The 15175-nt window shown below is 28.6% G+C and overlaps 1 protein-coding gene and 1 long non-coding RNA gene across 2 annotated transcripts; both read left to right on the top strand.

Moving 5' to 3' along the window:
- On the top strand, nt 10913-11848 carry LOC18592993 (SKP1-like protein 14). The gene has a single exon (XM_007019988.2). It carries the CDS (start codon nt 11037-11039, stop codon nt 11550-11552), a length of 516 nt encoding a protein of 171 aa, XP_007020050.1. The 5' UTR covers nt 10913-11036; the 3' UTR covers nt 11553-11848.
- On the top strand, nt 12311-13526 carry LOC18592992. The gene is made up of 3 exons (XR_001928932.1): nt 12311-12322; nt 12446-12543; nt 13105-13526. It is a non-coding gene; the product is annotated as an uncharacterized LOC18592992 (long non-coding RNA).

Genomic DNA, 15175 nt, shown 5'->3' with positions numbered 1-15175 from the left:
TCTATAAAATAGAATTATCACCCCCAAACTTAAAATTTTGCTAGTCCTCAAGTAAAAGAAAATAAAAAAAAAGTAACCTAAACATTTAACAATAAAAAGACTTTAACGAGAGAGAGAATTATCAAATCATGATTTCTTAAGTTTTCCCTCAAAAATTACTCCTAATTCCAACTTAAGGTAAAATATAGCTAATTTTTAAATTCATGCATCAATTCAAGTGAAAACTTATTTTTTGAGTGGACTTCCTGTGTGTATGTAAATAATCTCTTACAAAGAATATCATGCAATTTAGATTAATTTATGTCAATTCTAAGCATGGATTAGTACTAGAATCCTATAAGTTTGTTTTTCATCTCTCTCTCCACCAATGTAGAATAACATTTATTCAAGGATCAATAGGCCTTCATTAAGCTTATAATGTAAGACTAGGGTCAAGGTATAATAAAGGATATATTTAGGTTTAAATTCATCTAAGCACTTAATCAATCTAGGGCCTATAAAAAACTCAAAAAATTTATAGCACCCCAAAACTTGAAATAAAATTTCCTTTGTACAACACACTTTATTTCTTTTTCTCTTTTTTTTTTACACCCCCAAACTTATTTTTTGGCAATTATAAATAAGGGGTAAATTTCTAGCACCCATCACTTTTTTTTTTATATATATATCCACCTTTTCTTGAGATATTTTCTAGAAAAATCAAAATACTTAAGGGTGAAAGGTTCAAAATTTTGGAATTAAATAAAAAGGCTAAGACTAACATAATTGTGTATTTACAAAGAAAAAGTAAATTAGGCTCAAAACGAGTTACTAGGGATAAATAAATATCAAGGTAGGCTCGAAAAGGCTCAAACGGTTTAAAGATGGCCTAAATCATCTCTTATTCTAAGTGTTATCTAAAACTTCGCCTCAAGAGAGAATTGAACAAATTCTAAAATCCTTAACTTCACTATACTTTTATTAACATAAACTTTTTCTAAATCACATGACAATTCTAAGGGAAAAAAAAATATATAGTGCTCAAATTATTGAAAGTACATTATACAATGAAGCTATCACAAGAATATCAACACAAATTTAATCATATCCATATTATTCCCGAAAGCTAAAATAATAAAATAATCAAAATATCATCCTAGGATAGGGAAAAAATCATAAACAAAATGTCAAAGTATCCCAAAATTTAAATTTTTTTTCTTATAAAAGCTAAAAATTGAAGCTAACTAAACATGCAAAATAATAAAATAAAGTCAAGCAAATAAAGATAAATAAAGACATATCCTCGTTTTTCTTTCACAATATTGAGTGCTATATTATATATAAAAATATCGTTAACATTTATTTAATTTTGGTTTCATTTTTTCTTATCATGACATATTTTATTAAGATCTTTTCATTTTCATTGATTTCAAATACCTAAATTTCTTCTCAAATTTTATTAATTATGTCAAGGATTTTTTTTGGAGTTTATGTTTCTTCTTTCTGACCATTTGGAATATTTGCTTGTTTTCTTTTCCAAAGATTTTATCTTTAGAATCAATTGGTTTCCCATACTTCTGATGTGCCTTATCCTATAAGGATATCAATTCTAATAGGGACTTTTGCAGCTGGTATATAGGATTTAATTGTTTTCTTTAGATCAATAAATACGTCTGGCAACTAATTTGCTATATTTTGTAAATGAATTATATTTTTGAACTTCAAGTTTACATTGATTTGTGTGAGGATTAAAACTAAATAATAATAATAATAATACATTCCAAGATATTTCCTTTTTTAGCTGTTTATTTTCTCCCCTTAATGTTGAAAATTTTTTTTCATTAAAATGACAATCAGCAAACCTTGCCATGAATAAATCTACTGTTGTGGGTTTTAAGTGTGTAATGATAGATAGAGATTCATATCCAACATATATTCCTAACCTCCTTTGAGGACTCATCTTTATACGTTTTGGTGGAGCAATTGAAACATATACTGCAAATCCAAAAATTCTGAAATGGAAAATATTTAGTTTCTGACCATAAACCAAATGCATGAGGGAGAATTTATAGTAATTTGTTAACCTAATGCGTACAAGTGTTGCTAAATCCAAAATGGCATGCTTCGTATAGAAATTGGGAGTTTAGATTTCATAAACAATGGCCTTACAATCAGTTGAAAGTGTTTAATAAACGATTCTACTAAACTGTTTTGTGTATGAACATGAGTAATATGCTATTTAATAGTTATTCCAACAAATATACAATATTCATTAAACGTTTGAGATGTAAATTCTCCAATATTGTAAAGATGAATAGTCTTGATTGCATAATTAGAAAAATGTACTTACAAACGAATAATTGCAAATGCTAAATTGCAAGTTGATAATAAGTACACATGTGATCATATAGTCAATGCATCAACTAAAACGGTAAAATATCTAAATAGTCCATAGGGTGGATATATGAATCCACATATATCACCCTGAATATGTTTAAAAAAATGTAGGGGATTCAATCCTAGCTTTAGCTAGTGATGGTATCATAATTAATTTTCCTTCAGAGGAAGCAGCACATGAGAACTCATTAGATTGAAGAATTTTCTAGTTTTTTAATGGATGGCTACATGTATTTTTAATAATTTTTAACATCATTATTGATCTGAGATAGCTCAACCGGTTGTGCTAAATATTAAAATTATTAGTAAAGTTCTGGTTTATTATAGCATGAGTTTCAATAATTCTAATATTTGTATAGCACAATCTAAAAAACAAAGCGGGCAATTTTTTCCAACACACACTTCTTACCTAAGATAATAGATATAATATAGAGGTATTAATTGTCTCTTTATTCGTTGTCTCAATATAATATCCATTCAAACGAATATCTTTAAAATTAAAAAAAAAAAATTTGGGACTTAGCTTAAAATAATGCATCATCTATTTTGAACTTGTTCCTCTAAGTAGTAAAATATTGGCTCTTCTGGAATATTTAATTAATCTTGTACTACCAGATATGTATTTACATTAGTTTCTTCTAATGTTAAGTGGGAAAAATATTTCTTATCTTTAAATATAGTGTATATTGTAGTAATGTCTGCTATACATATATTTGCATAATTGATCTTGGATCCAAAAAGATGAATATTAATATTTTCTTCAATACGATAAGATACATAATAAGAAACTTATAAGTTAACATAAGAGAAAATTAAATATATAATTTAAACATGTAATAAAAATATATAATTTAAATATAATAAAAACATAAAAATATCTTCATGATAAAGTTATAGTAAAATATACCAACAAATTATTAAGAAATTTCCTTCTTGAATATTTCTATTACCAATCAAATAATCAATTCTTCTTTTAGGATGGATAAGAAAATTTGACACATCTTGATGTGTTATATTAACTGAACCATGGTTAAAATCATTTCGAACAAAATTTGCTTTGATATTTTTTTAGCATTCAGTGATGCTTGATAAAATTTAACATTTTTTTTTTTTAGCATTCATTGATGATTTGATAAAATTCAAGAAGATGTTTTGATAGATAATAAGTACGTGACCAATGACCTTTCATTTTCATGCCACATCAATGACAAAATACTTTCATATTCATTTTATTTTGTATATTTTTATCTTTTTCTTATATCTCTTCACTATTCATCCATTCTTGGTGGGTTAAAAGTATTCATTCACTTCTAGTGGGTAAAGTTATCCATCCACTTTTAATGGGTAAAGTTATGCATCTACTTCTGGTGGATAAAATTATTCTTAGAATAAAGTGGTGATTAATGTAAACGATTATGGCGATTTCTTTCATGTCTATGACCATAATTGTTAAATGATATCGCATTCACTTTAGGAAATGGACAGATTCATGATTTTTCATTAGTAGCTCGTTATTTTGCTCAGTAATAAAAATATTACATGATAGCAAAATTCATATTAAGATTGGTTTTTAGAGAATGAAAACACCAAAGAGATATCAAGTCACTTACTTGATTTGTTACAACCAAAAACTAAAGACCAAGCATTGAAATTTTTTTAAAGCTTGGAGATGATGAAAACAAAATAATACAAGCACTTATTTGATTTGCTAAAATTAAAAATTAAAGACCAATCATTGAAATCCTTTTGAAACTTGAAGATGATGAAAACAAAATAACACTAAAACTTGAGAGATTAGAAAATATTGCTGATAACGTATTATAAAATATAATTTGAAAAAACAATTATAAGAGAAATATAAAAGAAAGTATTTAGAAGGAGTAAGAAAATCTTATTCAAGTGTGTATTTACAAATGAAGTAAGTGGCTTATTTATAAGCTAATAACCCCTTATCTAGATAGAATTTACAGAATGAAGATAATACTAAGGGATTATATGGATGGATTAAATCTTAATCTTGATCCAATCTAACCTACATTCAAATTTAGATATACATAACATAAATGGATATTCACCAAAATATTCATAATATACATATATATATTTGTGCTAACATTATTGTACTGTTAATCCTAGTTAGAATTGGAATAGAAATTGTCCTAACTCAACCCACCCAATTGTCCCCTCTAATAACAATGCATCAAATATAAACTTTATATTATATTTATATAAAAATTATTTTAAAAAAATAAAAAATTTGATCAAAGTTGTTTGAATATTAAGATGAGTCATGCAACTTGTCTTACCTTTTTTGTCCATCAATTCATACTTAAATTATTTAATTCATAAATGAGATATTACAATCAAATTAATAAAGTATTGTTACGTGAGATGAGATAAAATTATTATAACAAAGATAAAGAAGCCAACCAAATAGTATTTTTTTTATTAAGATATTCCAACCTAACTTTGTCAATTACTCAAATTTGAGTTGGATTTGAATTAATTAATCGAACTCAAATATCTTCTATCTAACTACATATGTAGCAGCGTGAAAGTGATTTAAGGAAAGGTGGATGTATCTTGTCAAGCCCAGCTCTATCATATACTTGTCATGTCATTCATGTACTTGATGGCATGTCTGCATACTTAGATGCCTAAAAAAATTTTTAAAAGTCTGTATTGTACATAGTAGTACAATTAAGTTGATTAAAGCCTCGAACTAGTCCAAATAGAGATTTTAGGATGTATTTGAGAGTTATTGAACCTTAAAATTTCTTAATATGGTGATTTGGAGTTCAAGGATTGATTTGGAGTCCAATCGGGAATTTTTATAAAATAGGGGCAAAATGGTCATTTTGCCACCCGAGGGCAAAATTGGAATGTTGGAAGAGATTTTTGACCAAGTTTGACTAGTTGGAACATAATTTGAATTTGAGAAGTGAAAAATTTCAATTTTGAGCATAAGAGCAAAACGGTCATTTCACGTGTCTACGAGGACGTAATTGGAATTTTTAAAATTTTACACCACCATAACACTTTTCAAGCCCATGAATTTCACCGATTAACATTTTATACTTTGAATAATTATGGGATTATATGTGGTGGAAAGGAAAAGCCTTATTAGTTAAGTTTTAAATGTGAACCAATTATATGTTGCCATGTGTCAAGTTTTTATTATTTTGTAATTTCCTTTATAAATTATAAACTCAACATAAACTCTTCCATTCACTCTCTCATTGCCGTTCAAGCCAAAGAACAAAGGGGGAAAGAATAGAAAAACCCTAAGGAGGAAAAATTCAAGAGAAATTCATTGAATTTTCGAAAAGCGAAGCGATCGGAGGTAAGATTTCGCGATTTAACTTAAGATCTACCTTACCCATGCTTTCTTTTTCATTTTCTATGGTTGAAACTCAAGTTTTCATGATGGAAGCATGCTGGCCGAATCAAGGGGGGAAGGTTTTGAGGATGGGCTATGCTAGATCTCATGTTATCTAGGCATTTTTAGTGTTTTGTGATATTCGATATGAAAAACAAGCAAGAAAATAACATGTTCTTCATCAAACCATAATTGGTTGAATTCTATAGAAAATATTTTGAAGATGAATTTTGTCATATTTCATGTTATCTAGCTTGTATTTGATGATTCGTGATGTCAGATATCGAAAACGGTTATCGAAAAGTATAGTTCCTTTAGTAAACGACTTGAACGATAATGAGAAAATTATAGTAAATGGACTTAGAATTGATTTCTAATGAGGTATACGGACTTATTGGAGTACCGAAAGTGCAATGAATCTATTTGGAGTTGAATTGGATGTTTTGGCTAATTAAACAGTGTATAGTGCGAGTTAGGTCGAATACTATTTCAGTCCAACAACAATTGAACCTACGTAGAATACCATCTTTAAGTGATTATTCAAACACTTCTCATTCAATTTCATACATTCATAAAGAGCTTGAAATAGTTTTATAACAGTTTGGCACAAATATATTGAATTACTTGTTATGTATTATGTATAGGTGGTGAGCCCTCTAGTAAGGGTAAGGATATCATACTTGAGGACCAGGAGTAGGAGTTCTCCCGTTATAGTGAGTAACAGACTTTCATCTTAACTATCTAAAGTTGTTTCTACTCGTTTTTATGTTTTAAAGAATAATGAGTTTAAATTGTAAATTATTATGTTTTAAAATTGAAGTGTTGGTTAAACGAAATGAGATTTATAACTTGTTTTGAAATCGAATACTGGTTTTGGAAATTGAGTAAGTGGAGACTATATGCTTGTGTTATATATATGTTTTGACATATGGTTTGAATTGATGGCTTATGACAATGTGATGGCATGAATGGTTGGATTTGTGTTTGTATGGAATATATGAATTGTTTTGTTTTATCTTGACAAGCTGGGTAATATCTTATTAGCCATGTCATGCTACTGAAATTTTTATTAATTTGGTGGGATAATTGATTAGCTTACTGCAGTGGGCGGGTTTTCGTGGATCGGCCTATTAGAAGGGTACGATAAACCCCGTTATATTTTACCTTAATATGAGAGGCGCGGAGGGTATCTCCTAAGGTAGTTTAGAGTTCACTTCACACCGAACCACCACGTGAGGGTGAAACTCAGCCAACGCCAAGGAATGACTATTTTTTTAAACGTAAAAACATGTTTTATGTGTATATGTTAATTTAACAGCCTTGGCAGACTCGATTGAATGCCCGACGTAAAGTGTCACCGAGTACAAGTTTTGGCACGAGTTAAGTTTTTAAGAGAGTCATAAGCCTTGTTGATTTTTTTTTTTTATGAAATGTAACTATTTTATATGGGTTAAAATTAGTTTTAATATTATGAATCATATTATGAAGAGATGTTTTAATTGTCACCATTTACTCAGCTTTAGATGTTATAGATGAACTTTTCTTATTTATTGGTTTTATAAAAACTCACCCCTTTCTTTTCACCCATTTCAGGTTCAGAGCAGTCTGTAGACAGTCGATTTTGTCGAGGGTTTGCTTTTGGTTTTGCACCTTTAGAAATTGTAGGTCTACAATCCTGTTTATTTTTGTTATTTTGGGGGCTCACATGTTATTGTAAAGTATTTTTGTATACCCTAGCACTCTGTGCTATTATGTATATGAATTTATTTTGTTATTACGTTACAGTAATTGTTTACGTAGAATTTTATAAATATTGTTTTATATGAAAATGGAATATTTTATCCAATATTTTTATTTAGTTCTATTAGTTATAAATTCACTTTAAAAATATGATTTAGATACCTAAATTTATTTTTAGATATGAAATGTATATTTTTCATTTATATATTATATTTTTAGCAAGTTTTGAAATTTTCAGGTAAAATGACCAAAATACCCTTGTGCGGTAGAAATTACTTTTTGATTGTCTTTGATTTGAAAATAGTCTATATTCCTTTAAAACATGATATTTAGTAACTGTTGCTCACAGAAGAGGCGGAGAACTGATGCTAGAGCCTTGTGAGGTTTCGGTTGACATTCCGAGTAAGGTATGTCTATCAAGGACATCACAGCGGTTGTCACGAGCTCGAAGAGAGTATCGGGTCGTGACATATCTCGTCAATAATGGGTTAATCTAACTTAATAACTACATATTAATTTTAACTTGTTTTGCATATATAACCTTATCTCATGAGTCTTATTTTGTATAAGTGACATTTATAGATGAATGAGTAAAATATTGATTTATTTAGGCATGGTGTTTGAAAAAATCTTTGAATTATTTTAAAATTTTTAAATAAATTTTTAATTTTTTATTATATTTAATCAAGTCTTTATATTTTTATTTTGAGCCAAATATGCGTTTATGGCTAATGGTTGACTAATTATTATTAGTTAAAATATCACTTATCATTTTATGTACACGTGACGTTGATGGAGCATTAATGTAGAAGGAAAAAATGTCACACTGTCATGTCATCATGTCACATCAATATGTTATGTTATAATCAATTATTACATGTCTAGCATGTCACATTAGCACCACGCGACATAAAATAACAATAATTTTAACTAATAATAATTAATCAATAATTAATTATAAAAATTTATTTGATTCAAAATAAAAATATAAAGATTTGACTGAATGCAATAAAAAAATAAAAGTTTATTTAAAATTTTCTAATAATTCAGAATTGTTTTCCCATGTAATGCTTTTTATTTACAATTCTTGATCAAAATACTCACCAAGTCTATGTACCCATGCATTTTGTTCATTTTAGTCTCTCCTCCTAACTACATCCAATTTTATCATTAAAAGGGATGATGGCAACGCTGACATCCGTGCTGACATGGGATATTTTGATGATGTGGCACCACATAATGATGTAACATGTCACGTGACATTAACGTGATGACGTGACAATGCTATGTGGCACTAATATGGTGACGTGACACTGACATGTTGATATGTTAATGCCACGTGGTAGATCATAAAATTTTTCAAAAAAAATTATGCTATGTTATAGGGATAAAATTAAATAAAAATATATAGTAAAGGGATTAAATTGAACAAAATTGAGATGTTGAGGGATTAAATTGAACAAAAATATTTAAAAAATACAAATCTTTAAGTAGATGAGAGATATACTTATTAATAAGCTGAATATTTAAGTGTAAAAGATTTATGGTGTTAAAAAATATATATAAATATTTTCTTACTTGATTATTTGATTTTAGAATATTTACATTAATTTATCTTTTTTCAAAAAATTAAATTTTAATTCTCCTTCTATAAAAAAATTTCAAAAAAATTTCATAACTAAAGTCAAATTTAGATGAATAACTTGCATTATGTCAAATAAAATAATATAAAAAGATTAAATAAATTTTTTTTTCTATTTATAATAGTATAAAATTTTGAAATTTATTTTACTTAATTTTTAACTTGAGTTGAACTCAAATTAGCAAAATAAGTTGATTTAGTTACAACTTTCACAATTTACAAATACCCATTCTTTTAGAATTATTTAACCCTTACCCATGTTACCTTTTATTTAAATTTATTTAAAGTTTCTTATAAAACGATTTCATTTAAGTTTAAATACCACAATTAATTTTTACTAAATTTAAATTTAAATTATTAATTTAGATCTACAAAAAATTTGTAAATATAAAATAAAATTGTACAAATATTTACAATTATATTTAACTCTATCAATTATAAATGCAATCTTTAATCTAGAAAATTTCAACATAAAAAATATAACTCAAAATATTAAACAAAATAAATAAAAAATTGCAGGGATGGAGCAGCATAGATTCTATAATTGTAATACGAGATTTGTCATGCCCAAATTAAGTAAATTAGAACGAAGAATTATTTTTATAATCATTGTTAACTCCATATCTCCTTTCTTTATTTTTTGAAAGAAAAAACTAAATCAATCTATTTTGCTAATTTGAGTTCAACTCAAGTTAAAAACTAAGTCAAATAAATTTTAAAATTTTGTACTATTATAAATAAAAGAAAAAAATTTTATTTAGTCTTTTATATTATTTTATTCCAACATAATGCAAGTTATTCATCTAAATTTGACTTTAGGTATGAAATTATTTTCGAAATTTTTTTATAGAAGGAGAATTCAAACTTAATTTTTGCAAAGAAAATAAATTAATTTACATATTCTACCATTAAATAATCAAGTAAAAAAATATTTTTATATATTTTTAAGATCATAAATATTTTACACTTAAATATTCAGCTTTTTAATAAGTATATCTATCATCTACTTAAATATTTATATTTTTTAAATATTTTTTTTCAATTTAGTCAGTCAACATCTCAATTTTATTCAATTTAATCCATGTATTATATATTTTTATTCAATTTAATTCTTATGCTGTAGCACAAAAATTTTTTTGAAAATTTTTTTATGAGCCATGTAATACTGACACATCAGCATGTCAGCGTCACGTTAGCATTGCCACGTTATCATATTAGTACCACGTGGCACTGCAACATAATCACACCGATGTCACATGGCATGCCATATCATCATGTGGTGACACAACATCAAAAATATGTCACGTCAACGTTGACAACACTGCTGGTGTCATTTTTTTAACAGTAAAATTGGATGTCGTTAAAGAGAAGAACTAAATTGAAGTAATTTCTAAAATCGATAAATTAAATTATTTCAATTTTGAGTATATGAATGAAATTGAATAAAATGGATGGGTACAAGGACTTTGTGGGTATTTTGACCATTCTTTTTTACTTCCTTAGAGTTTCAAATAACACAATATTCTATTGAGAGTTAAACTCATGACAAACAGAAAGGAATTTAAAAGAAGAATTTTAGTTTGCGTAGCATCTAATCTTTTAATTAAATAATCGACATGCTCTAGTTAGACATAAAAGGATAGTTTTGTGCTGACTTTATTGTACTAATAGTCCTACTTAGGCTTGGAACAGAAATTATAAACCATATTAAACTAAAACAAGTAGTACTAATTATTTTATTTTTTATTATTTTCACAAATCGCCCCGATAAAAGAAGCATCACCACTCCCCGACTGCCCTCTATCCCATATACTGAAATCCGAATCAGAACTTGTCTTCTCCAAATACATCAACTCCCATCAAAATCCGTAACCCTACCCTTCTGTTTTACTCTTCACAATGTCAATGTCGATACCTGCCGTTGAGACCAAGAAAATTACCCTGCGAACCGCCGACAATCACGAATTCGAAGTCGAGAGAGCGATAGCCATGGAGTTCGGCACAATCAAAACCTTCTTCGACGAAAACCCCGACGCCTCTGAAGATACCATTCCTCTCCACAACGTCTCCTCTACGTGCCTCTCAGCCATAATCGAGTACTGTAAATCCCATCTAGCCTTCCGTGCTGGCGACACCTCCTCATCGATCGATGAACAAGTCAGGACTTACGACGAAGAGTTCGTCAAGGCACGTGATAATGAGTCTCTGAAAGAGATGATCTTGGCTGCCAATTATTTGAATATAAAAGAGCTTCTTGATATGTTGAATCAGGCCGTGGCTGATAGGATTAAGAACAGGAGCGTGGAATATGTGAGGAGGTTTTTTGGAATAGAGAACGATTATACGCCGGAAGAAGAAGCTGCACTTAGAGCGGAGAACGAATGGGCTTTTGAAGCTGTCGATCCTGACGATTGATGGATTGAAGATTAGGAATACCTTTTTTTTTTTTGTTTTTCAGTGGATGAGTATTAAACAGGATTTATCTTTTCAATAACAGTTGAGCTTTTCTCTCATTGTTATTTGTTTTTCTGGGTACTCAGCTTTAACTTTATTTTTAGCGTGTTTCTGTTGTTCTGGAATAATTCTCCATGTTATTGATAAGTTAGAAGAGTTTTGGTTAACAATAGACCATTATTATTAGATGTTTGTCTGATTGATGCCCAACTTGGTTTTGTGATTAAGAATAAATTCATGGTAATTGTATTTATGTAGTCACAATGGTTATTACCTTTGCCATGCAATGTTTATCACCCTTTAGGCCTTGTGCCTTTCCTCTGCTTCTAGGAGCATGTTTACAGGAATTATGCTTCATATGTATGATTTGGGAATGCAACCATTCATGAATTGCAGTGTTTTATAATCATATCAATTTTCATAATAGGTGGATTTTCTTGTTTCTGGCTTGTGTATCACTTTGGTTTTTGCTTTAATGATTTTAGTTTTTATGGTGGATTGCAAGTGTTATTTTAATCAGTTGAAAAATTATCTAACTTGGATTGAAAAGGTTCATTTTTTGGGGATAATCAACTAAAGTTATGTTTCTCTCTTTTCTTTTAGTAAATGAAGCCCTCTTTCTTTCACTCTCAGATTAAAAACTTATTGATAAAAATGTGTCCTCTTCTCTCTTGTCCATCAACCCCCAGCAACAATGCATTCGTATGTGTTTCAATGTCTTAATGCATACAGTATGTAACATGGTTTATGAATTATCTAGTCTTTTTCAGATCTAATAGAGAGGCCCTTAGGATTATGAGGTCTCTGGTTCTTGTTTTTGCTCAATTTCCTCAACAGGGGAATGTAATTTGCAGAATGATGAGGATCTTGTTCATGAAATAGAAGATGAACTGGAAAACAATTGGAAAATTTTGAATGCAAAGAGAATGAAGTCCTTTCCAATTTTACGAAGGTATGATCTGTTAGATTCTTGTTTTTGTTGCTTGCCTAGTCTTCTTCGATTGTTATTTTACATACAATTCAGTAGTGTTCTGCTTAAATTCTATTGCTGTTCACATGGACATATCAACCTTCATAAATTGGCAGTATGAGACCTGCATATGCAATTGCACCTAATGCTCTGAGGTTGAAATACGTGGTAAATTCTGTTAAAACTATGAGATAATATGTCTAGAGATTATGTGTTTTTGTTTAGTTTGTCCTATTCATTTATTTTGAGGAAGAAAATAATTCTGCTGTTGCATATGGTCCATGTATTGACGCTGTTAGGTCTGCCTTGTTAACTCTACTACCTACATATCAAATATGTACTATGATTTAGGAAGGGGACGCAGCCACTTTTAAATGGATGCTATATACCTTATGTTTGTACTGTAAGGGCAGGTTATGTATCACTAATAACTTGTGCTGGTTTGTGGCTTCTGGCAACACTAAAGATTTGGTATTCAATGTAACCAACATTAACAGAACAAGAATTTTCAGTATCTTATGGAAGTTAATATCAAATTTGCAGGTCTGTAAGGCAAAACGAGTGGCATCAATGGAGATGACGATGGATGATGGGTTTGAATGGAAAGTAGAAGAACATAAAAAGTAGAAACTAAAGACACTAGCAGAGAAAGGATTATTGAAGAAAAGGAGTAAGAAGAGAACGCATGGAACATTTGCTAAAATTAGTGATCAGTGATAAAATCTTATATAATCTCAACCCAATCCTTACCATCCAAGTAAGCTCCATTTTGTACAGGAGCTGCTTGGATACAAGTGAAGTGATTAAATTGTTTTTATTTTTTTGTTTACACCCACTCTCCTTGTCATGAAATACCCTTTTGTGTTCTTTAAAATAGCTGTTGTCGAATATAAAAAATTATTGGATAAGTTTTTGTATTATTCCTTATTTATTGAAGAAATTCTTCGAAGGAAAAGTTATCCAAAATAAAGAGGAAGAGTTAAAGTCAAAGTTTTTGGTTTAAAGAGGGAAGGTTTGAATTTAAGTTTCTTGGGAGGGAATAGGGTTGTCATGTAATCAAGTAAATAGGCTTTACAATTTTTATATAGGTATTTCTTTGCTAAAGTAAATAGGCTTTACAAGTAAATAGGGATTGAAAGGGTTCACTTTTCTGGGGGATAATCAACTAAAATTATGTTTCTCTCTTTTCTCTTAGTAAATGAAGCCCTCTTTCTTTCACTCTCAGATTAAACATTTGAAATTTTCATTTTTTTGAAATAATCTTTTATTTTTTTATATATATAAAAATATCAAAAGATATCATTTGTGTAAGGTGAGCTTATTAGTCATTAGGTTCATGACTAATCCACATCGTTATATGTAGACATTGAAATGATTTTTCAAATGGGTGAAATTGGTTGGGTATTAATTTTTTATTCAAGTCAATCAATTTACGAGTGGGAAAGATACTAGTCATCTATTTATTAACTTATCGTTAACGACTATTAACTTTGCATGTGTCACATGACTCTCTTTCTCATTATGAGAGCTTATACAGAAAAATTTGCATAATAAAAATAATTTGAGAAAATAAAAAATAAACAACTTTTTTAAAACAATTGAAATATTTACAAAACTTATTTAATATTTTAGCCTATTCCTTTTCTGGTGAGTTTCTTGGTTGTGTTTGTGTTAGAAAGATATGTTGTATTTAAAAGGTCTACTTAAAAAAAGTTTTTAAATTATTCACGAAGATTCAAATAAATATTTATTTTTTATTATATTTAATTAAATTTTTGTATTTTTATTTCGAATTAGATAAGCAATTATACATGATATGTTGACATGTGATGGTGGATGGTGATGTGGCTTAATGACAAGATTACATAGTATTTTCATCATTCACGTCAACATTGCATAAATAGTACGTGAATATAAAATGATAAGTGATATTTTGGCTAATAACAATTAGTCAATTGTGAATTATAAATGTCTATATAACTCAAAATAAAACTATATGAATTTAATTGAACATAATATAAAAAATGACTTGTTTAAAATTTTTTTAATATTTCAGAGACTTTTTAAAGCATTATGCCTTTTTAAAAAGATTAGGTATGTAATGCAAAGAAATCATCAAATCAATAAAATATAGAGCTTGAGCTCAAGCTCAACTGTTTAAAACTCAAAACTTGCCTTGAGTTCAACCAAAATTTATTTTTCAAAACTCTAACTCAATATTTATAGGAGTTATATTTGATGTGCTGATAGTATATAACTCTTTAATTGCCTCTCACCTATCTTCCTTAAATTAGCATTCTATGTTCTTTTAGATTTTTCTAGGCTTAAAACCTACAGAATTTTTTGAGAAAATTCCTAAGGTGACTTGGTAAACTATCTTGTGTATAAATTGTTACTATCATGGTTGGATGTTTGCATGCATTATTCCATTTTATTTATTAAGATGTTGCACTAAACATGACATGTCTGTTGGTTTAACCTCTAAATGGGCTTCTACACTTGTGACTCAATAGTAACGATTATGCAAACGATAGATTGATATTGTGTGTGTGTGTGTATGTATATATATAATGATAAAAAATAGTAAACCTTGCTCGAAATTGAAAAGTCGTTG

This window comes from Theobroma cacao, chromosome 8 (assembly GCF_000208745.1).
Source record: "Theobroma cacao cultivar B97-61/B2 chromosome 8, Criollo_cocoa_genome_V2, whole genome shotgun sequence".
Taxonomy (NCBI): Eukaryota; Viridiplantae; Streptophyta; class Magnoliopsida; order Malvales; family Malvaceae; genus Theobroma; species Theobroma cacao.
The sequence above is the reverse complement of the archived record's forward strand: the minus strand, read 5'-3'. Positions and strand labels throughout refer to the sequence as shown.

Bases quoted from the DNA above. Each gene is read 5' to 3' on its own strand.
- LOC18592993 (XM_007019988.2), top strand. From the start codon at position 11,037: ATGTCAATGTCGATACCTGCCGTTGAGACCAAGAAAATTACCCTGCGA.